The sequence below is a fragment of the Nyctibius grandis genome, chromosome 2, assembly GCF_013368605.1.
Source record: "Nyctibius grandis isolate bNycGra1 chromosome 2, bNycGra1.pri, whole genome shotgun sequence".
Taxonomy (NCBI): Eukaryota; Metazoa; Chordata; class Aves; order Nyctibiiformes; family Nyctibiidae; genus Nyctibius; species Nyctibius grandis.
The window spans coordinates 119,326,773-119,351,315 of NC_090659.1; the positions used below are offsets into that span (position 1 = coordinate 119,326,773).

The 24,543-nt window shown below is 44.8% G+C and overlaps 1 protein-coding gene across 1 annotated transcript; it reads left to right on the top strand.

Annotated features, from left to right (window-relative positions):
• Window positions 1-2,362: 2,362 nt before the first annotated feature.
• Window positions 2,363-23,756, top strand: ANKRD42 (ankyrin repeat domain 42). The gene is made up of 12 exons (XM_068423284.1): window positions 2,363-2,394; window positions 3,454-3,617; window positions 4,604-4,711; window positions 5,031-5,150; window positions 5,741-5,876; window positions 10,362-10,562; window positions 11,565-11,690; window positions 13,245-13,350; window positions 13,970-14,145; window positions 14,544-14,670; window positions 17,836-17,980; window positions 23,034-23,756. The coding sequence occupies exons 1-12, from the start codon at window positions 2,376-2,378 to the stop codon at window positions 23,127-23,129; spliced, it is 1,524 nt and encodes a 507-aa protein (XP_068279385.1). The 5' UTR covers window positions 2,363-2,375; the 3' UTR covers window positions 23,130-23,756.
• Window positions 23,757-24,543: the final 787 nt, after the last annotated feature.

Sequence of the window (24,543 nt, forward strand, 5' to 3'; positions counted from 1 at the left end):
GGGACTGGAGCCGGATTATCCGGTAGAGAGAGCAGACACAGGTTAAATACCTCATGGTCAATACATCACTGGTGGTTTCAGAGATGAGGATACTGATTCGTTACACTTCTCCCTGAGGAACGCCGTGAAGGCGCTGGCCCCGGGCTGCCAAACAGGTGCCGAAAAGCACCACCCGGCAATGGGAGCTGCCCCGTGCCGCCCTTTTCCCGCTCTCCCACCCCTCGTGCGCTACAGCCGTCCACAGGCAGCTGTACTGCAGCTCATACGGCTGAACCCGACCTCCAGACACGCCGGGCAGCCCTCCCTGCCCGAGGGGGAGCGGACCCCGCCGCCCCGGCCCCGCGCTCCCCCCTCGCCCACCGAGGCGCCATGGCCGCCCCCCGCCCCCGCCGGGCACACGCCGCCACTCCCGCCCTGCCCGCCATCTTCCTCCCGCCGCCGCTGCCTCCTCCCTGTGAGGACGGCGAGCCCCGGGGAAGCGCGGGGAGGAGGAGGATGCGGCCAGCGAGGCGGGCCCCCGGCGAGCGAGGCGGACTCCTGGCCAGCGAGGCGGGCCCCCGGCGAGCGAGGCGGGCTCCCAGCCCCTGCTGGCGGGAGGCATGCCAACGGCCGCCACCGCGCCGCCTCCCTCTCCGGCCGGTGAGACCGCTTCGCCCGCGCTCCTCCTTCCCCTTTTCCTTCCCTCAAGGCTGGAGGCAGCCTCGGCCGCCCCCCCCAAGCACCGCCGTGGCGGCAGCGGGCGGTGGCTGCGGGGCGCCTCTCCCGTCGGGGCCGTGAGGGGGAAGCCCGGCGGGGCGGCGGCGCCATGGCGGGGAGCGGGACGGGGCCCGCCCGCGGCCGCGCTCTCGCAGCTCCGGCTCCGCTGATTTTATTTTGCCCGAAATCCCCAGTCTGTGACCCGGGGCTCCGCCGGAACCCCCACAAAATACCCAGATGGCCCAATATTCCCCAAACATGCGGGGAAGGCGGCATAAAGGCGGCGCTTCCCCCCCAGCCTGGGCCGGCCGGGCCTGCCCTTCCCAGTCTCAGCCTCCCCTCGTCCCCTGGAGCTGCGGCCAGGACGTGCTGTATAGGATTGTTGTTTTTTTTGTGTTACAGAAGTATTTAAAAACCTAAAATTGTCTCTTGCCCCCATTCTGAGTTGTATTCTTTATTTCTTTAATGATTTTCAGGCGGGTACTCATCTCAAAATGCTTAGTTAATTCTTTGTAGAAAGGAATTTTCTCTTTGAATGTCCGATGAGCATTTGATAACAGTTTCAATTAAAACAACTGCACTAAAATTACGGTAACTATCCTTCACTTTCAGAATCAACATATTTTATACAGAATTCATGGTAACAGCTGTTCACTGAACTTTGGTCCCAGGGAAGCTGCCTTTGGCTTGTTCGTGGTGGCCTGCGCCAAGACGCCATGCAGTAGCACTTGGCATCGATCTCCATACAGTTGTAGGTCTCCAGAGGGATAGGGGAATCGAAATTCACTCTGCTGGTGGGCCTTGTGGTTTGCTTTTCTTCTGGATAAAAAAAAAAAATGGATTACCTTGAACTTGCTGCACTGGAACAATGTGTTAAACACATTAGTGCTTTGGCAAGTAGTGTAATTGGCCAGATCTTCCTGTGATGTAAGTCTGTGTAATTGTGCTGAAGTCTGTAACCCTCACTTGGTATAATGAGAAATGGCTCCCTTGTGGGAAAATTGTGTCCTGGTGATATTGTCTGTTTAAAAAAACAACTCAAACCACAAAACATACTTAAATATTCTTTGGAAACATGAACTAGCTGACCTCCTGATGTCCCTTCCAACCCTTCTGTGTTTCTATGCTGCTGTTGGTTCACACAGTATTTTGGAGGATGGAGTCCCAGTTCCTACCTGAAGCCACTTTGTGCAGGGCAGCGATACAGCCGGCTGAGCTGGGGGAGGTGGAAGTGGAGGATAAACAGCCACAAGATCAAGTGGTGTGTTACAGCATAGGGTGTGTTACTCTCAGCCTGGATTATTGAAACGGCTTCAGCCCTCTCGTCTTCTCTGTGGCAACCCCACATCTGCCTGAGCACTACTATCATGCTACAGATTACATGAAAATAGGCACTGGTAAACTGCAAAGGCTGTTTTTAATCGTATTTAGGGCTTTTTCATATATATCACAAACATGTTCATGCAATATCTCATTTATATTCTTTAATATTTTTTATATTGTGCAACAATTTTAACTACTACTACCATTTCTTCTCCACAGGCGGAGAAGCTGAGGCACTAACACCTTAAGACTTACATTTTCATGCTTGCTTGACTTGCAAAACAGCAGCCCGCCTCTTCAAGACTTCTAACAGCGTGAAATCTTAGGAAACAGTGTTAGTGCATTTTGGTACTGGAATGATGACTACTCTAGAAGGTGACTACTAATTGTTTCAGGTTCCTCTTATGCTTGGCTCTCTGAAGTTAGCCCCCTCAGCCGTTAGTTCTACTTACATCACTTATTTCTGTTTACAAGTTTTGGCAAGATATCAAGATGTTGCAAGGGGGTTTGGATATGTAACTCCCATTGTTTCCAGTCACATATTTAATCAGTGGAAAGGCCTGAAGGAGAACACAGGTTATTTGATCCCATGGCCTGGTGACGGATGTTTTTGTTCTGACCCCACTGCTTCTACATGTAGAGTTTGATTCTGTGCCACTGAAGTCAATGAAAATGTTATTGACTTTGGTAGGAGCAAAATAGCAGGCTGCTAACAGTGATCTGTGACAGAGCAATGCTGTGGTTGCGGCAAGAGAGCAGTGCAGGATTGCCAACATGATGTATAAAGGACTGTTATTCTACGGCAGCTTTAATTTTGACATCAGCTTGTCCTGAAGCTGATCCTTGTAGCTCAGTCAAGAGCAACTGCATGGTATGCTCACTTAGTGAAGGCTCTGGTGCCCTCCAGTGTGGTTTGCAGCACTGTGCCAAGTCCTTAGGTGGCGGCAGCAGGAGCATGGACACGTGGAGCACCTGGGAGGTGATGGCTGAGAGCTTGTTTGCCCAAGTGCGAAGCCTCCCTGGTGTCGTACTTGAAAATGTGGTGAATGAAAGAGTTTGTGATGCCTGCAGTTTCAGAAGAGAGCCAGGGCTGGAGTGGACCCGCTCCAACATTTACATACATAGATGGAGTAGCTTTGCTTCCTGGCCTTGCTGTGCTTCTTGTCATCTTTCTTCTGGATCTTACTCTTTTGGGCCCTTTTCTGGGGCAGGAGGGGGCATGGCTGTCTCAGGTTTTTGCACATTGCTCTGTTTCTGACAAACTGAAGTGATTTAGAATTCCTGCTGATAGGAATCTCAATCTCATAGGTTACTCCCAACATTTGGGTTGGTTCTTGTGAAGCTGACACGATGATGTTTCTTTGATTCATCACTTATTTCCTATCTTTTAAATGTTGCTGAACTGGCTAATGCCCTTTTATTATTCCTCACTAGCTGTCAAGAAGAAGCAAAATTATACTAGTGTACATGAGGCAGTGAAAGCTGGTGATGTAGAACAGCTTGCGTCGATGATAAAAAGTGGAGCTGGTATTAATGAGGTGGATTTAGTCCACAAATTCACACCGTTGCACTGTGCTGCACACTCTGGAAGTCTGGAGGTAAAGCATTATGTTAGTGTTCAGACACAGCAAGGTTTTTATAGGTTAATGTTGTCTTCTTTAGGAGAGGCTGGACACAAAATTGCTAGCTTTGATCAAGCTAAATTGATAATCTTTGCCTGTTTTTGTCATTAAATAGATTCACCGAGAGCAGAAGTACAGGATTTTAGGTTTTCATTTTGCTTTTCTGAAGCCCCAAGCAGTTTATACAGTCAACAGTTGCCCAATTTTACAAAATCAGTGATCTTCTTACTCTGAGCAAAGTGTGCCCTATGATCTCCCTTCCAGCCTCCTGACCTTCTTTTGTCCTTAATGTATTTTTCCCTTCTCTTGGAACACCTAGAAAATCCTGTAAGATGTGTAAAGTGTTCTGCAGGTGATTGAAACAGGTGAGAAGTGACATGAAAGCATGTTCATTCTATTTACCAGTGTCCTGTCCCATGCCTCATTCTCTACAGAAACAGTCCTAATACATTTTATTTTAATAAATGAAAACATTGTATATTGATGGAGAAAGCATCAGGTGCTTGCATGAATATTTTGAACTTCCAGGAGGACTGAGCTGCTGTATTCAGCGCAACATTCACCTTCTTGTTGCAACCACCTTGTACAATCTTTACAGCAATCTAACCTTGAAGCAACAAGGCCATGAATAACCATGTAAAAATTCGTGTCCCAAAGGAAAGAATGTAAAGTTATTGCTAAACTCAAGAAGTAATAAGTGCAGTGCTGTTGCTGGAATGCACAGAAACTGTCAAGAAAATGCTGCATGTTGTCAACCCTAAAACCAGATTGCTTACCCACCCTTTTCTGCCTCTAAATTCTGCCATTCATTTGACTCTCCTACTTTGGGGTGTCATACTTCCATAATGAAGTATTCCGATACTGTTTTGAAATGGAACATTGAGTGATAAATTATAGTTAAAATGTGCCTCAGATACATGATACGAATAGTTAAACAAAAGCTGTTGGTTTTGGTTGAGCAGTGCCTTCACTGGTTGCTCTGGCACGGAGCTGATACAACACACGTCACTGTCGGAGGCTGGACAGCAGCTCACCTTGCAGCTATCCGAGGTCAGGATGCTTGCATGCAGGTACGTATAAATATTCACTCTCAAGCAAAAGTAAGTAGGGCAAACCTTCAGTCTGGACAAGTTCATTATGAAGATCAGCTGAGAGAGCTCCTAAGGGAGCGATGAGTATCTCATCTTGATGCCTTTACGTCTGGAATCCAGTCACTCTTGTTAAAGCCAGTGCACTCATTTGCGCTATCTGTGCAAACAGATTTATTTTGTGTAGTGTCATTGCCTTGAGGTCAGCCCAGAGTTATCCTGCTGATCATCTCCGGTCATCCTGCTAGGCAATGTTTGCTTTTTCAGCTTGTGAACTGAACTCCTGCTTTGCACTTTTTAGGCTTTGTTAATAAATGGAGCAAACGCAGAAGCTCGAGATGATCGTGGGTGCACTCCGTCCCACTTGGCTGCAGCCCATGGGCAGTCTTACACCTTACAAACTGTACTGCGAAGTGGAGTGGTGAGAGACTTTTGTCCACAAAGTCTGGTATCTTTTTTCCAAACAGAACTCTCCCTAGCTTAAACTGAGATTTAGGACTGTAGATTAATTACTATTGGTATGTTCTTGTTGGTGAATTTATTTTTAGGGTAAATTTCCATTTTTTTATTGTAAGATGCATTAGGGAAATGATCCAATAATCTGGAGAGAATCAGTAATGTGAGTAAACCACATTCCACTGAGGATGTCATTAAATGAAGATCAGGTGCTGTGGTGGTTGTGCTTTTTTGCAATTGTACAAATCTTCTATAGTAAAGGAGACATAAACTTAAAAACAAAATTCAGGTGCTTATTTAAGGAATAATGACCAGTGCAGTGACAGAACTATATAAAAAAATGCTCCTTTTATATGTGTTGTTATTTAAATAAAGCCAAGAGCCTGTGAAAAGTACTCTTGGAATGGGAACTGCCTACGTGGTATGAACTTTGAAAAACGCTATTTGATTTAATTTCAGTATTTTAACACAATGAACAGCTGATTCCTATTTATAAAATTTGTCTTGTGTCTCAGATTCATAAATGAGCGAATTAACCTGCTGCTTTCGTTTTAGAATGTAAATGTTTCAGACAGGAATGACTGGAAGCCTGTTCATTATGCTGCTTTTCATGGTCGCTTGGGCTGTTTGCAGCTTCTTGTTAGATGGGGAGCATGTATAGATGATGTGGATAACAATGGAAACCTCCCAGGTATATCAGGATAAATCATACATGTTTTTAACCTTCGGTTTACAGTTGTTGTGTGATACAATAATTGTAGCAAATTGTAAGTAATGCACACCACAGCATTTGCTATTTGATTCCATGCAATCAACAGAGTTATTCCATTTTTATAGTGATGGGGAAATTTATAAAATTCAAAGTATTTATCTGTTGGTGACAGTATCCTATTCACCTCCTGCTGCTGTTGGCAAGGGTCAGAGCTCATGGGTGGTGGAACAGGGAGCAGGCTGAGCCTGGTCGAGAGCACTGTGTAGGTGGGCAGCATCTCCTGTGTGTGTGATGGAGAGCGTGTGCCAATGGAGGTCACAGGAGGAGAAGGGCAGGTGGAGCAGGAGGCAGCTTCAGCTGCTGTATGCTCCTCTTTGAATTTGTGCCACGCTTTAGCGCCTGTGCCAGTGTGATGGGATTCTGGCACGTTCATATGGCATCCTGGCCTCTGTTAGGAATAGTGTAGCCAGCCGGTCTAGGGAAGTGATCGTCCCTCTCTACTTGGCACTGGTGAGGCCGCACCTTGAGTACTGTGTCCAGTTCTGGGCCCCGCACTTCAAGAAAGATGTTGAGGTGTTGGAGCGAGTCCAGAGGAGGGCGACCAAGCTGGTGAAGGGTCTGGAGGGTCTGACCTACGAGGAACGGCTGAGGGAGCTGGGGTTGTGTAGCCTGGAGAAGAGAAGGCTCCGAGGTGACCTTATTGCAGTCTACAACTACCTGAAGGGAGGTTGTAGCGGAGTGGGAGTTGGCCTCTTCTCCCAGGCAACTAGCGATAGGACAAGAGGACACAGGCTCAAGCTTCACCAGGGGAGGTTCAGGTTGGACATTAGGAAGAATTTCTTCTCAGAAAGGGTTATTAGACATTGGAACGGGCTGCCCAGGGAGGTGGTGGAGTCACCATCTCTGGATGTGTTCAAGAAAAGACTGGACATGGCACTTAGTGCCCTGGTCTAGTTTACATGGTGGTGTCAGGGCAATGGTTGGACTTGATGATCCCAGAGGTCTCTTCCAACCTGATTGATTCTGTGATTCTGTGATATGTAGTTTATTGTATCCCACTGTTTCTTAACTGATTGGGTAAAACCCTTGTTCTTATTTACCTGTGATTTCTTCATCTTGAGTTCTGGAATATCAGTGTTCTGTGTTATCTGTAATCTGTACTCTTTTCATAATCATGAGCGTAGTCACTTTAGCACAAAAAATGGGCTGTGTTTATTCTTTGCTCTGCATAGTTTCTGCAACTGTCCTTCTGCCTACCACGCCACTGCCTCAATATCCTCTGTAAGCTGAATGGTATTGTTCATACCCTGTGTTCTCGTTGCACCCTTTTCTTTTTAGCATTTTCCTTCTTATGGTTTGTCACATAATTTGTTCCAAATAGCTTTTTTTTAAAAATATATAACTTGTTTAGAGTTACCTTTTAAAATCCCTTCTTAAAATCTTTTACCCTCTGTTAATCACCACTAAACTGATATCTATGTTCTGTTTTGCAAACCTGAGTCTTGTTAAAGGATGTGAGGCTCTTGCATCCCAGCAGGACATCTGGTGTACTAGCAGTGAGGGATCATGATGTTAGGCAGCCTGGTGGCTTTATTTGCATTTGGGAACACTTCCTTGCTAACAGACTTCTATGGAGAGATGGCAAATACCAGCACAGTTCTACCTAAATGCTCTGTATATATTGGTTGGTAGAAACTTGTGTTGTTATTTTGACATCTACAGAAGCTTGATCTTCCAGCCTTTGTTCTGTTTCATTTGATCATATTATCATCCAAAGGAAAGAAAATGCTTTGGAACATTGCTAGTAAAAGATCAACAGAAGTGGTGTGCTGTACAGACCAGCTTTTCCTCAGTTTCTGAAACAGCGAAGTGAACTTAAATTGTCTTCATATACTTGAGCTTCAAGATTAGCTGGACAGTGCTATAATTTTTCCGAAGAGTACACCGAAAGAAATTTACTGAGCTTGCAGTGCCATACACCTAAAACTTAAAAACTGGCTGCACCTTTTGCATGTGTGTGTTGCAGCAGAGGCTTTAATTACCTATAGCATGCTATTTTTTGAAAGAACTGTGGCTCATTTAACGTACACAATAGGCTATGCTTATTAATTCAGCATTTTGTTTTCTCTCTATTCAGTTTTTGGCCATATCTGTGCTTGTTTTATTGCTCACTAGTTAAACCTGTTCTAAATATAATATTAATTTAATTGTAGTGCAACATCTGTGTTTTTCACAGACGCTGTTCTTTCACTCCTTGCTTTGAGAAGAGTGAATAGCGTTAGCCTGATTTTATAAAAGGCGAGATGAAACAGAAGTTGGGATAGCAACTACCCACTGCCTATTTGTGATGCCTGAGACAAGGTTTTTCAAAGTTCTCAGCATTAAGCTGCATATTTTGTGTTAACATTACAGTACTCTCTGGCTTTAGTCTCAACTGCAGGTGCTCGGCATGCCTGAGGACGGTATGGCAGTTATATGTCAGGCACTACCTACTAAGAAACACACAGGTTAAAAGCCACCTGTGAAAAATTCCTTTATGTGTCTTCCACAGCATCTCACTGAAACTGTACAAAGAGACACAGACAGAATACAACTCCTTAAGGTAGTTTCCCCTTGCCATCTTTGCAGAAAACGTTGAGCTTTTCTGACCATTTTCTGCACAGGACAGTCGTGATTTAAAAAAAAAAAGTTCCATCCCAAATGGTGAAGTTTTATCCCTGAGATTTTAGGTAGCTGACAGTGGATTCATAAGGGTTGGTCAGTTTTTCACCAGCTGCCTAGTAATCAGTACTTACTTTTCAGAAGCTGCCTGTTCTTTTCACTTCTCCCTGAGTAACTAACTCACTGAATAAAACTAAGACAACGGGAAAAACTGCCCTGATTTCAGTGAAGCTCAGATTCTGTCACATTAAATTTTAGCAATCGTCTGTACCTAAGTGTTGTTATCTGCCATAAAACCAACATCCATCACCTTTTAGAGCAGTCGTGCTCTGGAAAGCTGTGGATGGTTTGCAATAGAGAACTTGCATGTGCCAAAAATTAACTTAAATGACATGGTTATTTTTGGCCCTGGGTACCTTATTTATTAACTATGAAGATAATGAGATTCTTACCTGGAGACAAACTAATCCTTTTGCCTGTAGAACATCAGCCATCTTTTACAGAGCATTTTCATGGAGTGGTAACACAGAATAAGCATTTATTTGGCAACTTCTTCCCATTAATGGGACTAGAGAATACTACTCATTTCAAAATAATGAGCATGTGTTTTATACCTTTTACTTTGTTATAGGCCCAGAATTCTAGTAGTATTAAATAACTAAACCTCAGCATAACCTGAAGGACAGGGGAGGAAACACTTGCCCCCCTCCGCAGGGAAGCAGCACTGCTGTGGTGAGGTGGAGCAGCTCCAGCAACTGTCTGCAACAGTTGAAGGAAAAAATGTGTAATAACAGTACTATGAATGGAAGCCTCTGTCATGGGATGTACCTTCAAATGCTTTACCTGCTAATGTGAATGTCACTGTCCTCATTTTATAGGTGGGGTAACAGGGTGTGATGCAACTTGTTTGTGGTGCACAGCAGAGGTGCACCTAAAGCAGAAACTAAAGCAGAAAGGGCCTTAACTCCTAATCAAGGGCACCCCTTGCTGGCCCTCTGTAATGAGCATTCCTAGGACAGCGAAATCAGACAGCTGCTGAGGAATGAGATTTGTGTTCATGGGGAAAATGACACTCCAGCAGCACACTCTCCTAGCTAGTGCTCAGTAGTCTCTTGGCAGTGTTGTGCTGGTGCCTGCAATCAGCTCTGCCAGGGAATCCTCTTTACAGATAGATTCATAGAATAATTTTGATTGGAAAAGGTCCTTAAGATCATCAAGTCCAACCATTAACCCAGCACTGCCAAGTCCACCACTAAACCATGTCCCTAAGCACCACATCTACACGGCTTTTAAATTCCTCCAGGGATGGTGACTCCACCACTTCCCTGGGCAGCCTGTTCCAATGCTTGATAACCCTTTTGGTGAAGAAATTCTTCCTGATATCCAATCTAAACCTCCCCTGGCACAACTTGAGGCCATTTTTTCTCGTGCTATCACTTGTTACTTGGGAGAAGAGACCTACCCACGTCTTGCTACAACCTCCTTTCAGGTAGTTGTAGAGAGCGATAAGGTCTCCCCTCAGCCTCCTTTTCCCCAGACTAAACAACCCCCGTTCCCTCAGCTGCTCCTCATATCCAGAGATCCTGTCCTTGACTCTCTTACCTCCTTTGCATAGAGCTGAACTCTGTCCTGGATAGGAGCTGAGCATCCCTTATCCAACTGAGGCTGCTCCCACTGGTTGTGCAGTGTTGGATGGCTGCAGTGCTGGTAGATGAGCTAGATCTAACTGGTAGTGGGAGCACTGCTTTCTTGGTGGGCAGCAGAGCTCTGCTCTAACATGCTTTGTTTCACCTTGTGCTATAGCTCACCTGGCAGCAATGGAAGGACACTTGCATTGCTTTAAGTTCTTGGTCAGTAAAATGGCCAGTGTCATGCACACACTGAAAGCCAGGAATGACCAAGGAGATACTCCAAGGGACTTGGCTGAACGGTTCTATAAAGATAATATTCTGCAATATATTGATGGTGTGGAAAAAGAGGGGGAGCATCCAGAGACACAGGAAGGTGAGTATGAATCAAGATACTGTTAAAATAGGCATTGTAATTCTATAGAAATGCTTGATTCTGAAAACTTGTATGAGCATTTAAATTACCAATATAAGGAAGAGCTCCTCCTTTCAATACTTGTTACACTTGCTGATAGCTAAAGACTGGGATATTCAGTGTGATTTTATAAATGTCTTGGGTTTACCCATTATAAATAAAAACTTGTCACACTATATTGCACTATGAATACCGAGTTATCCATATTCTTCTTAGACTCCAGTAGACATTCAGAAGAGTTGTATAATTTTCACAAGTTTTCAGATTTGCCTGCTCAGATTCCTTTACTTACATTGAATAGCAGCTTAGCCTGAAAATGTCCCACTGAAATGAAGGTTCAGTGGGACCAGCAATACCACTGCAGTCAGAACAGCTGAAGGACGCAAGTGTGGCAAGGTCTGTAAAGAGAACGTTCAGCAGAGCAAGGATATGAGAACTGCACCTTCACCTCTACTTTTTCCAGGCACTTACTGTCCTTATCTGCTAGTCTTTTTTCATTATACATGTATGTATATATGTCAGTACTCCCTGTCTATAAAAAAATAACTAGAAAAATCAAATTGTCTGTATGGGTAGTTTTTAAGCAAGGAGAAGTGAAATAGTCTATATATTTGGTTGGACTATGGAATTCAAAATAGGCAACTGACTCCAGTCATCACCACTAATACAACATCAGCTGTAAAACAAAGATAGACTTGTTATTTCAGGTTTATGAAATTAATCTCTTAACTGTATAAGATGCCTGTAGCCATAACCCAAGACATGTTTAGTCAAGTCTGTGATGAACAGTGCTAGTTATGCAGCTGCATTTACATGTTTAAGGGTGTATTAACCTTGCTAACTACAGCTATGAAGTGCCCATGCATAAGTTGCTATGAGAGAGGCAAGCCATAAGAGACAAATATGAGCATGTTTAATGGAATTACTGGTATCTGTTTAGAAACATTTGCATTTCATTTTCAGTTTTAGCTTTCCCAGCCCATGGTGCTGCTTTCAAAGGGGACTTGTTAGTGCTTAGAAGATTGGTGAGAAGTGGAGTAATCAATATTAATGAGCGGGATGATAAGGGATCCACTCTCATGCACAAAGGTCAGTAATTATGATCTGTGTTTCAGCTTGTTACTGTTTGTTGCTGACTTGTTTACTTAGTTTTTCAAGTGGCTGCTCATCAGATAAACTTCATAAAAAACAGCAACTCATTTCCTGAGGGCTCGAAAGGGCAACCCTGAAAAACATATTTGGTGATGTATGTGTGTGTAGGTGTCACTTTAAAAACAAAATAACCAAGCTGAAGTCAAGAAAGAAGAGTTTATATTAAAGAGAAAACAACATCTAAACTGAAAACTAGCTAGTTTTTTTTATCAGGCGAGATGTGACTTTTAGAAACATTGTAGGAATGATCTCTGTTGTGGCCTGGGCCTGTATTTTCTGAACATACCAGTACTGTGGAGATGGGTTGTAAAAACCACAACAAAGTCATTCGGTAGTACACTGTGAAAGGAAGGTAAACTTCTGGTATCACCTTGATATGTAGTGGAGGGCTGGCATTACAGAAAAATGTCCCTCTTGTGTTTGGGGGTTTCACAGTAATGTCTGAAAGAAGAAATAGGAGAGGAAAGAACGAGGGAGGGATTCTTGTAATATGCTTTTAACAGTATTATTTCCCACATTTCTTTTTGATTAAATATAAAAGGTAGAATTTTTAAAAACATAATTAAAGCTCTAATTATAAAAGTTGGTATGTAGTGATTTGAAAAGTGTTTTCTACATTCTTTCCCACCCTCTTTTCTTGGAATGGTGCTAACCTACAGTTGTTTCATCCCCAATCTCTACATGCAGTTTTGGTGTTATGGGGAAATACTATGGCTGGTTGTAATTTCATTTCCTTATCTCAGTAAGAAAACAGATATGGCAAACAGCCAAAGGGGTGCTGTCAAGAAATGGATTTATTCTTCCTTGAGAAAAACAGCTTACAGGTTTCAGCTAGACATGCCAAATACCGTCTTCCATATGTGAGACATCATTCCTGGCACCATGTGGTATGAGCAGTAGCCATGCCAGATCCTATGACTAGGCAAAGCTGTTGTGTTAGGCTGCAGCTGGGAAGTGTTGCGTTGAGTGTCTGGCCCAAGAAATGACGTACCTGTAGCTCCAGCACAAAGCCTGGGCTTCTCTCCTATTCCATGAGACAGCACCACACACCACAGATCGGGGCAACCAGCTGTGTCTGATATACAGGAGCCCAGAGCTAGAGACAGGTGACAGTGCTTTGCTGCAAATCTATGACATACAGGCCTTCTTACTGCAAGAGAGTGTGAGGCAGCAGTTATTTGTGTGTCTCACACTCTGTGCATAAGACTGAGCAAGTTTAGTTTAACTCATGTTCAGGAAGAGTTGCCAGTAAATTTCTGGAACTAGAGTCACAAAACCACATTGCATGATCTTCCCCAAAACTGCGTGTACCCATGGGACTTGAGCGTCTTGAAATACAGGCTTCTCTTGAAATAGTATCTATCTATCTCCTCTGTAGCGTCTTAGTGAACCCCACCTCTGGCATGTCAAATAATGACAAAAGGGGCACATTTTAGGTTTGAAACACTTCAGTTGTATATAACTGACTTGTGTGCACCTTCCTTCCCTTAGCTGCTGGACAGGGGCATATCCATTGCTTACAGTGGTTGATTGAAATGGGAGCTGACTGTGACATTACAAATGACGCTGGAGACACTCCAAAGGATGTAGCCAAGAGGTAGCAGTATATATCCAATAGCTCTGTCATTTATTTACTGACTATTTGTATATCGATATCATGTCAGCTTTATTGGAATTACTCCTGATTTTTAGTAATGGAGCAAGAACGATCTGGCCCATGAATTCCAGCTCTGAGTGATAAGCAAAGCTGTATTGTAGCTGTAAAAAGTTTTAATTTTCACTTAATTTTTTTTGAGCGAGATCAGACATAAAAGATGAAAACTAGCTGATCTGCAAAAGGGAAGTTATGAGCCAGTGTGCTCCAGCTGTACAAAGTAAATGAGAACTAGCGAAGGCCAGCTGATATTTGCATTAATAAAAATAGTACAGTTTCTGATAAGATTCAATTAAGAAAACCTGCAAAGGAAAAGGTACCTCTGCTGTGGGAGTCATTGTCATAAGATTCCGTTGAGGCAGAGCTCATGCCATCAGAATATTACAAAAAGCAGATTAGCTGCTTGTGGTTTGTGTACCAGTGCTTCCTTTAATCCTGCAACCCCCTCTGATAAATGGGAACATGAAGAGTTTCAGAGAGTTTCTATCACACGCAGGGAGCATGGCTGCATTTTTCCTGATCATGGGGATATTTCAGTGTCGGTTAACTCTTCTCTGTGCAGATTTGCCCAGCTGGCAGCTGTGGAACTTTTGACACGAAGAACTGGAGACAGTAACTCTAGTGATGAAGAACTAGATGCAAACAACACAAAGTTTTTTGAAAGACATGGTGTGGAAGGGAGTACAGATAGCAAAGAGGATTTAACCCTGGATAAAGCAGAGAAAAGGAACGCACGCAGTAAGCACTGTCTTTCCATCGCTCCTTATTGGAAAAAAATGGTCTCAAGACATTATAGTCCTAGTTACAGTTTCTGCCAACTGCTGTGACTGTTTTGTTGTAAGATGAGATAGTTGACAGGATACCTGTACCACTGAGCATTGAAACAAATGGTGGAAAATTAGAAAGCATAGCAGAGGGCAATTAGAACATTATTGTTACGCTGTTTTAATCCGTGTTGGTGAAACCATATTGGATTGCTGCTTGTTTGTGAGATCTGTTTGCTGCGTGGGTGTCAGGTGTTTGCTGAGCAGCGTGATTTCTGCTCTGTGTTTGTGAGGCTCTTTTCCAGACTACTGGATTCCAGCATGACTGTCTTCTCCATGCATTTTACCTACCTGGAGAACTCTGTCTTACAGTAAGGGCCTATCACAAGATTCAAGAACTTCAGCAACTTCTAGAAATTGCCTACAGCAACTACAGACAGCTGGGAGGAATCACTGAAGAGGAGAAGAAGATGAAAAAAGAAGAAAGGGAAGCTGAGAAGTAAGGTTAACTTGCCTTGCTAATGTTTAACTCTGTGAGGCCTGTTGTAAACCCTTCTTTAAGGCTAACTTACACTCAGATTGCTTTGGCCATTCTGTCTTTTCCACTTACCAACTTCAGCCAGGCCAAAAGGAAATGGACTTCAGCAATTTGTCTGACCATTTGTAGACTTCTACTACCAGGATCAGCCCCACAGCACAACACAGAAGTTTGATGGGTCCACACTTCTTGTGCTTGTGCAAGATTATCTGTTCTGCCTTCAGGTTTTCCTGCAGCATATGTGCAGTAGGTCTGATAAGTCCTGGCTGTTTTGTTTGCATTGAGGATGCCAAATCACAGAATCACAGAATGTTAGGGATTGGAAGGGACCTCGAAAGATCATCTAGTCCAATCCCCCTGCCGGAGCAGGATTGCCTACACCGTATCACACAGGAACGCGTCCAGGTGGGTTTTGAATGTCTCCAGAGAAGGAGACTCCACAACCTCTCTGGGCAGCCTGTTCCAGTGTTCGGTCACCCTCACCGTAAAGAAGTTTTTCCTCATATTTATGTGGAACCTCCTGTGTTCCAACTTGCACCCATTGCCCCTTGTCCTGTCAACGGATGTCACTGAGAAGAGCCTGGCTCCATCCTCATGACACTTGCCCTTTACATATTTATAAACATTCATGAGGTCACCCCTCAGTCTCCTCTTCTCCAAGCTAAAGAGACCCAGCTCCCTCAGCCTCTCCTCATAAGGGAGATGTTCAACCCCCTTAATCATCTTCGTGGCTCTGCGCTGGACTCTCTCTAGCAGTTCCCTGTGTGCACTTTAGTACATGTGTGCACTTTAGTAAATCTGAAAAAAGGCATTAGTCTTAACATGGCTTGGATGGAAGTGCGTATACAGCAGAAATTATTCAATGACCTGCTACATTTCTGTGTCAAGGGCAATATATTTCTATGTTCAAGAAAGCATTAGCTTATATCCAGACCACAGAAAAAAGAAATCTCAGCAAACCTGCCCTTGCACGTGAAGCACTTTTCATAATGTCTGTCTAATTCTCAGGGTCCCTATTAAATTAAATGGTTCTGTTAGATTGGTCAGGTGATTTGATGGGCAGACTGTCTAAGTTTCAAAGAAAAGCCCTTCTGCCTATCAAAGATTTAGAGCTTAAACAATACTGCAGCATCCAAAAGACAGCCCTGGCTCTACCTCCTCCTGTCAAAGATTTGGCTACCCAGTGTTCTCAGGCTCTGTAGATAACCAAGTCCGTTATGTGCTTGGGCCACCCCAAACCAATGTCTGTCTTTGGTCACTGAGAGGAGACTCTGGCTTGTATGCCATCCGGAAGACAGCGGACTTACCAGTCTCTGTAGATCTGGAGCAGGTAATAAATGTCACAGACTGGAATTAAGTGAGTAGTTTGTTTTACAACCATATATGAGCCAAGAAACTGAGGTCGGGGTTTCTTTGGTTCCAGATGACCCTTTGACTCAGCCCAGGCTGAAAGTCCATCTTACTTAACTTGATATGTCTGAAGTGTAGATATCTGCATCCAAGTTAGTTACTTTGAACTCCTTTTTCGACTCCTTTGAGACATGTAGGCACTTTCAGGGCATAATTACTTCAGGATGAGATTCACTTCTATAGGAGCATCTCTCCTGGCTTTGAAGGAGTAAGGTGACCAGCTCAGATGTTGATTAGAAGGTAAGAGCAATGATGGAAAAGTCACTGTTGACTAATGGCAGAAATTAGAGTTCATTTTGGATACAGCAGCTACTCAAAAGCTAGCAGTGTCTATCAGAGGGCTCCGATAAGGCTCTTTAAGGGATTTTGCTTTCCGTGGCATGTGCAGATAAACTAGAAAAATAGTGAGGATCTCTGAAGGGTCCCTCTCATCTATGGAGACCAGAGAGTATCCCTAGCTCCACACTGGCCTTCTGAAATGGAAATACCGCTTCTCAGCGTACCTACATACCCTTCTCAGGGTACCTACCTGTGGATAAACTCCAATGTGCTTGTATCATATGCCAGAAAACCAGATTATTTGAAAATATTTCATGACAACACCATTTTGCGAGATGAAAAGCAGGAATTGCCACTCAGGAAGGCCACTGTAGTAGATTTTGAGGATTTCTGCTTTAGTCCAGGTTTTCTGGCTGTAAGGAGCCTGGTGTGAACCACTGCACCGTGCTTTGACCAGGCTGCATTGCATGGAAAAATTACCACTGTATGTGTGCCACACAGTTTTGGAGCTGTGTCTCATTAATCTGAAGCATGCAAGAAGTCAGCCTGTCGTCCCTCGAGCACTGATTTCCCTGCATAAGCACAGGCCATTCTTACAGAGTCAGTAAGGCTGGTGCTGCCTGGTAGGTTTGGGCTGCGTGAGGCAGGAGTAGTTCAGTCGGGGCAATGCGGTAGCTCTTGCTGTTTGAATCCACAGGGCAGACGTCTCCCTTTTCCTTTTAGCAATCTTCCGTCTTTGTAGCAGTGCTAATTCATCCTGATGCAGGGGAGAACCAGCTCAACTCCAGATGATTCAGTTGCTGAGGTCAATTGCTGTTATAATAAGAATATGTGTGAATTATGTCTCAACTAAACAGTTCCAGGAATCTCAATTAATTTAGGAGCTGTTGTGGGTGTGACCGATGAGATCTTGTGCAACTGTGTATCAGCCAGTGCTTCAGTTTGCCCATGCAGGCTGTCATTTGAGTATTTCTCATCTGTGGCTAAGCCAATGAATAGGAAGGATGTAGAGGAACCAGATGTAAACACAAAAGCCACCCCTGACCCCTCCAGAATCCCAGTTTTATGCTTTTTCTCTGTTTCATACTAACCTTTTTGCTCCTTGGGCACTTCCGCAGCTGGAGATGGACCTGGCTTACAGCCTACAGACCCTAGCCTCTGGCTCGGTGTGTGGGAGGACGTCTCCATCTCGTGGTCGGATTGTGCTGAGCACAGCTGACAGCGAAGAAGAAGGAAAAACAGTTGTTCAGAGCTGTTACAGAGGGGCTTGAGCCAGGAGCACACTGTAGCTCACACCAGCACGGTTGGCTTGAGGAGTACTGCACTGCTTTCTGCTGTGACTAACCTCTTCCTTAGCAAAGGCTCAGGACCACGCGGAGTAGCTATGGCGGCTTTGGATGCGCTTGATGCTCTGCTTGTCTCCTTTGCTTTTGGTAGGGCTGTGAAGGAGCTGGAGGCCCAGCTGGAATATGAGCGAGTCAGGCGGGAGAAGCTGGAGAGCCAGCTGGATGAGTGCCGTGCTGAGATAAGCCACCTCAGAGAAAGCCTGGAGAAAACCCACGTCCCCCCTCCTCTGCCCTTGGTGAGTGCCACATGAACTCTCCCGGTGGGTGGGACAGAGGCTACTGCCCGTTGCTTCTGCATGTTTGTTCTTGCTAAGATTCCCAGGCACGGTGCTAGAAAATACTGGAGTAAATGTGCTAGCAGCCTTTAGTTGGGACATTGAAATGAGCAGCAGCTTTTGTTGTGTCCTGACAGTGCTTCTGCCGTGAAAGGACGTCAGTTTCGCATCGATATTCTTCATCTTCGTATTAACAAAAGGGAATGGACTGATCCCTGAGTACTTCCACGCTGCTTATGCAGTGACTGACAGTTCATCTTGGCCAGTAGCTGGTATCTGAGACTGGACTGGTGCTTCAGGAGAGGTGTTGTCACCACCTGAAGGGTTACGTGGCCTGTGGGTGTGTAGGGATCGCAACCGTGGGTTTGTAGAATTCTGTAATACACAAGGACACACAGGCTTTTATCCTCTAAGTTTCTCTACTTTATTACAGAGTCCCACAAATACCACAGAAATCGTGACCAGCAAGTATAATACCACAAACCACCTATGATAAATAAAGCAAATATAAATATATATATATATATGTGTCAAGCTATTACAAAATACTATTAGCAACCAATAATATAGTATCAATCAATAGTATGGTAACAATCAATATTAAAGCAATAACCAAGTAGGTGTGTACTATGAGAGGTTACTACAACTTTAGCATTAGTGAAGCAAAATTACCAACAATATAACAGCTGACATACTTATGATTGATTACCTGTAAGGATATATAGAATCATAGAATCACAGAATGATTTGGGTCGGAAGGGACCTTAAAGGTCATCTAGTTCCAACCCCCCTGCCATGGGCAGGGACACCTTCCACTAGACCAGGCTGCTCAAAGCCCCATCCAACCTGGCCTTAAACACTGCCAGGGAGGGGGCATCCACAGCTTCTCTGGGCAACCTGGGCCAGTGTCTCACCACCCTCACAGTCAAGGATTTCTTCCTAACATCTCATCTAAATCTTCCCTCTTTCAGTTTAAAACCATTCCCTCTTGTCCGATCACTACATGCCTTTGTAAAAAGTCCCTCTCCCGCTTTCCTGTAGGGCCCTTCAGGTACTGAAGGCTGCTGTGAGGTCTCCCTGGAGCCTTCTCCAGGCTGAACAGCTCCAACTCTCTCAGCCTGTCTTCATAGGAGAGGTGCTCCAGCCCTCTCATCATCTTCGTGGCCCTCTGGACTCGCTCCAACAGCTCCATGTCCTTCTTATGTGGGGGCCCCAGAGCTGGACGCAGCACTGCAGGTGGGGTCTCATGAGAGCGGAGCAGAGGGGCAGAATCCCCTCCCTCGACCTGCTGGCCACGCATATAATATTCGTATGAAGTGAATTAGACAGATTTCAGAAGGGGCCATACCATCCCAGAGGGGGGGACAACCTGACCCCAGAGGGGGACCCAACCATCCTCAAAGGAGGGGAGGACAAACTGAACCCCAAAAGTGGGCCCAGAGAGGGACCAAGAAAATAACAAGTCTCACTTCAGAGATGATCCGTATCACAGAGTCTGGAGTCAGCCAGGTGTTCCTGGTGAGAGTCCGAGATCTCATAGAATGTTTGTAAGGAGAATTCAGCCTGTTTAGGAAAGGAAAAGTATGTGCTGCATGGGAAGTTGTCAGAGAGAGAGGCTCGATCTTTGGATTAAAAATAAAGCCCTTTTTATAGCATAGAGACGTAAGAGGGTGGAGGACACCACCACTGCAAGCAGCCAATAGCTGCTGATATTTCTGATTTTCTGCTTTTCACCTGTAACAGCCAATAGATGATGAGGTTTCTATCATCAGCCCATTTTTTATTTTTCCAGACTATTTTCCACCATTTCAGACGATAAGTTGCCTTTACAGTCCCTTGTTTTTGCACTTACCGGTGGTATCCCAGGATGCCTCTGGTTTCTAGGTACCACAGCTGTACTTCAAAGAGGCCAGCTGCACTTTTCAAGGATGTTTCTGGTTCCCAGGCTCACAGTTCCAAACCTGGCAGATACATTCTCTGTCAGTATTTTCCAGCAGGCAGTTTCTTCCGTTCAGTAATTTTTCCCTTCTAACCAGGCCGCCTTTCTGGTGTCAACCCGACGTGCCAGCCCCTCACCCCCAGCAGGCACGGTTTGTAGCAATGGCAGCACATGTTGTAGGGTATTTCTTTTGCTTCAGAACTCTCTCTCAGAACTGGTTTGTTTTCCTCCCTTTCACACCAGACTGGGAAGTGAGTTGGTGGAGAACTGTAGTACAGTACTGTACTGCTGTGTGCAGTGGCTGATTTCAGTGAGTGTTCTCGTGTGTCATCTGCTATCATTGTTAAAGAAAACTGTCAGAGTCCGGGTCTCCAGGTTTGCTGATTCTTTATTGAAGCGACTCAGAGTTGGACCACCACCACGGTGAATGGTCCCTGACTCAAATTCACTATCAGTTTATGTAGAAACTAATAAGTAGTTACATCACAAACTTCTCACGAGCTTCTGTTAAAATTCCACTAACTATTTCAATTCCTCTTTCTTCATTTGTCAAGAGTCCACAGAAGTCCATTCTTCTCCATTGGTCAGCTGATTTTTATCTTCTGGTTCCACTTTGGCTTCAGTCAACACCCCATCCTTGATGTTCTTGCTGTGATCAGCGTCCCATCTTGATCCGGGTTGACCGGAGTCTGGTTTCCACTGCCAGCGTCTCCTAAGTATTAACCTAAAATAGCTAAAGTCTATTTAGAACCTTATTTCTACTAATTCTTATTTCTAAGTATTCTATATTCTTTTAAGGTCAAAAAGGTTAACATTACATCCTTTTTACTAGAATCATCAGAAATTAATACTTCTAGGCCTACTTCTGCTTAGCTACTCATTGAGCTTGACTGATGATTTGTTCAGTCATAGGTCAGGATTATACAAAGGAGCTTTGAGAACAATATTCATGGATTGTGAAAAGCCACCTGTGTTTATTCAGATATATTTATTATTCTATTCTTAATTCTATTTCATCTCTATTGATTCTTATTTGCTTAATTCATGAGAACTTCTACAACAATTATGTGAAAATTTCTACAACAATCATCATAATTATCACGCCAGCTGACAGGAAAGAAGATGCAGATAGGAGCTATTGATTGGCTTAGCAGGCAAAGACAGAAAAACTGTAGCTTTTTTAAAAATAAGATCTAGAGGGTAGATCAGAAGTTCACATGCTAACTCTGGGGACAGGAGAGCTGGCATTTCAGACCTTGCCCTGCCACATAACTCCCACAAATGGATGTGACAGTCAAGACCCTGTTTTTCAGCTCTTTGCCATCCAGCCCATCAGCAGCCTTGGGTGAGGCACCTGAATTCCTCCTGCTCTGGGTTGTGGGAACTGGTGTGCAGTAACACTGCTGGTTCTTCCAAGGGTACAGCCCGTGGAAAAGGCCCTTGGCCCTGCCAGCCTGGGCTGTTCGTTGCTGTTCTTGGTGCTTCACTTTTAACTTCCTCGACCATTGCACCACCTTGGCTGTGTGTGTAGGGCCCTGCTATAACCAGTATAGAAGTCAGGCAAAGACTCTAGTCACTGACAATGTGGGTGACTCGGATTTAGCTCCTTCCTCTGCCTAGAGGAACCGAGAAGACCCATGCTGCGGGGGGATGTTCTAACCAGCAGGATGTCTGCTTTTCTGAGACTGAGCTGTATTCATTCCCCTGCTGGCAGCTCTGCAGTGGGACCACTGCATTGCAATATTCACTGGTCCAGAGGGAGTGAGAGAAAACAGTTTTATAAGCTCATTATTAGGGTAATCATGCAGGAGTGGGGAGCTGGCCTGTGCTCCACAGGAAACATTGACATAGTTCTTGGAGGCCAGATTGCGTTGCTGGATGAAAGGGGTAATGTTATGGCCTTCTTCAGCCAGGTTTGAATGAGGCCCAGGTGCTTGGAGTGTCCCAACTAGATAATGGTCATTTTCTAAGTGTGATGGGGAAGAATGCTTGATGGATGCTCTGAGCAGGAAACAAGCGTTTAGAGCTCACTTTTGTGCGTGGATTTGGCCACTGAAATGTCTAGGGCATTGCAGGCCCCTTGAGAGCAGAGGTGATGTCACCCCCAGGCAGCTGGGAGCAGGAGCTGTGGACTGCACTGCACGTCCTCGGAGCAGAGGAATTTCCGTCCCAGTATTTTAGTCCGTCTGTTGCCATCACCTGACCCCAGGCTGACGGGGCAGGGCTGCGTGTTCATGGCATGCTGATGGCATTCAATTGCTGCAACTCAAAGCAGCCAGGCCTTCAGGTCCCTGTGTCACACACTTGCCCAGGGTGCTGGCTTCATACCTCATGTTCTCACATGCCCGCGTGTGCCTGAGCAACGCAACGTGGTCTGGCATGACCGCATTGCACAGTTCTTTCCACCTCCCACTATCCCCCTTCCCCGCTTTCTTCCTCTTGCCCTCTCTTGCAGGATTGGTTCTGAACCATTCCTGCCCTCCTGGGCCTTTCCCCTTTCCTTTAGCCTGTGCCAGCTTTCCCTGCCACCATATACGTGCTGTGATGCTCCTACATCTTTTTGCATCCCACTGTATCCTTGGGACTGATCTTTTCCATGCAGCTGAGACCTTCGGGCCAGCCAGGTGGCTCCACCTTTGAAATAAAAGCCACTTTCTGCTTCCACAGCTCACTTTAAGACATTACCCATTCTACTCCTTTGGCAGGTTTAAAACTCCAGGTGTAGGGTGCCCCATTTCTAGGGTAGAAGAGTGGCTGTATTAAGTTTTTTCACCAGTAGCAACCTACAAACTCCAGTTGGGCATTAGGTTTATTAGCTGGGACTGGAGACAACTTCTATTGAGGCAGGTTTGTTTTCAAAAACTTCTGCTCTGAATGCTACAACCAAGGGGCCTTCAAATCTTACCCTGCTGTGACTGTCATCCCGTGCCCTGGGACGATGCTCTGCCCTCTGCTTCAGTCTGAACACAACATTCTGGGGTTACTTACAGCTGTATGTTTTTAAATCCTGTCTTATGAGGTAGCAGGTTTAAGTGATTGATTGTTATTTAATGGCTGTGATGTCCTTTGTTTCAGGAAGCTGAGACCATCTCCAAGCCTTGCAAAGAGAAAAAGAAAGTAAAGAAAACACCAGCTTGCAGCCCTGGAGGAGTGTTTGTGAGACTGCGCTGAGGAGTGAACCCCCGCTGAGGGGCAGGCAGAGCGAGGAGGTGGAATGGCCATAGTCTAGACAATGCAAAGCGTTTGCATACCCAGCTCCACAGACGAGTGGTGATTTTCTGCACTTCATTGAACTATTTTTTTAGTTCTCTGGGACAGAAAATATTTTTAAATCACAGCAACAGCGTTTTTTACTTTCAAAAAAAGCAGAAAGACTTCTCTTCCTGTCCAGGTAGTAGTTTAGCAACAGCTTTGCAAATTGTAACGTGACATTTCAAAAGTTAACTGCAGCAATGCCGTAGGCCCTCCTAGGTCTGAGAACAGTACCCCCGTTTTACTAGCACCTTAGGAGGAGGGGAAAAAAAAACCCACCTTAATAATCAGCTAGGACCTTCAGTGTGGAACCAGAATACAGTGTCTGGGAGAAGTACGTCTCAGGTGCAGGCAGGTGCCAGCCCCCTTGATTTTCATCTTCAGGTCATTCTTAAATAAGCCAGGAAGCAACTCCTTCATGAGGTGCCAGATGAACTGCAGCAGTGGGCCTCCGAGTAGAACTCAGGGCTGAAGAGTTCAGTAGGTTATGGGGCATGTTGTGGTTAGAGACGGCAATCCTGGCCTTCCTTCCGTGCCTAAAAAACATTTCATGACTTCACATATAAAGATTTTTCTCTCATCTGTGTGCTGTTGTGAAATTCTTTTCCCTTTGGAACCCTCATTGTGCCTATTTTGAGAGTTTTGATTTCAGAAAGAAATCCTTGAATTATGAGGTTAATTTGCTAGTGCTTGAATCCTGATCTGCCCTCTCCTTAGTTACCAAAGGAAACTTAAATCTCTGAGAATTTCAAAGGTCTGAAAAAAAAATCTGAAAAAAAAATCAATTATTTGTTTTTGTGTGCAGTCAATCCATTTTGAGGGAGAGGCATGCTGACTAACAGCAGAAGCCTTACATCAGAGCTACAGAACACAAATCCAGTCTGTAGAGCCCACTTCAGTGTGTAGGGGATGATGGTGGTGAGAAGCTGCAGTAGATGAGCTATCATCTCCTATATCACTGTTGGTGCTAAATTCTCATGTAGGAACAGCGCAAAAGATCAACCTGAGTCATTCCGCATCTGAAGAAGGGCAACGAAGCTGGTGAAGGGTCTGGAGCACAAGTCTTATGAGGACCAGCTGAGCGAACTGGGGTTGTTTAGTCTACAGAAAAGGAGGCTGAGGGAAGACCTTTAACGTTCTCTGCAACTACCTGAAAGGAGGGTGTAGCGAGGTGGGTGTCAGTCTCTTTTCCCAAGTAACAACTGATGGGATGAGAGGAAATGGCCTCAAGTTGTGCCAGAGGAGGTTTAGGTTGGATATCAGGAAAAATGTCTTCACGGAAAGGGTTGTCAAGCCTTGAAACAGGCTGCCCAGGGAAGTGGTGGAGTCACCA

Excerpts from the sequence above, each read along its gene's own strand:
- ANKRD42 (XM_068423284.1), top strand. Across the intron at positions 5,877-10,361 it reads TAACAATGGAAACCTCCCAG|CTCACCTGGCAGCAATGGAA; the intron begins GTATATCAGGAT and ends CTTGTGCTATAG. Across the intron at positions 17,981-23,033 it reads TCCCCCCTCCTCTGCCCTTG|GAAGCTGAGACCATCTCCAA; the intron begins GTGAGTGCCACA and ends CCTTTGTTTCAG.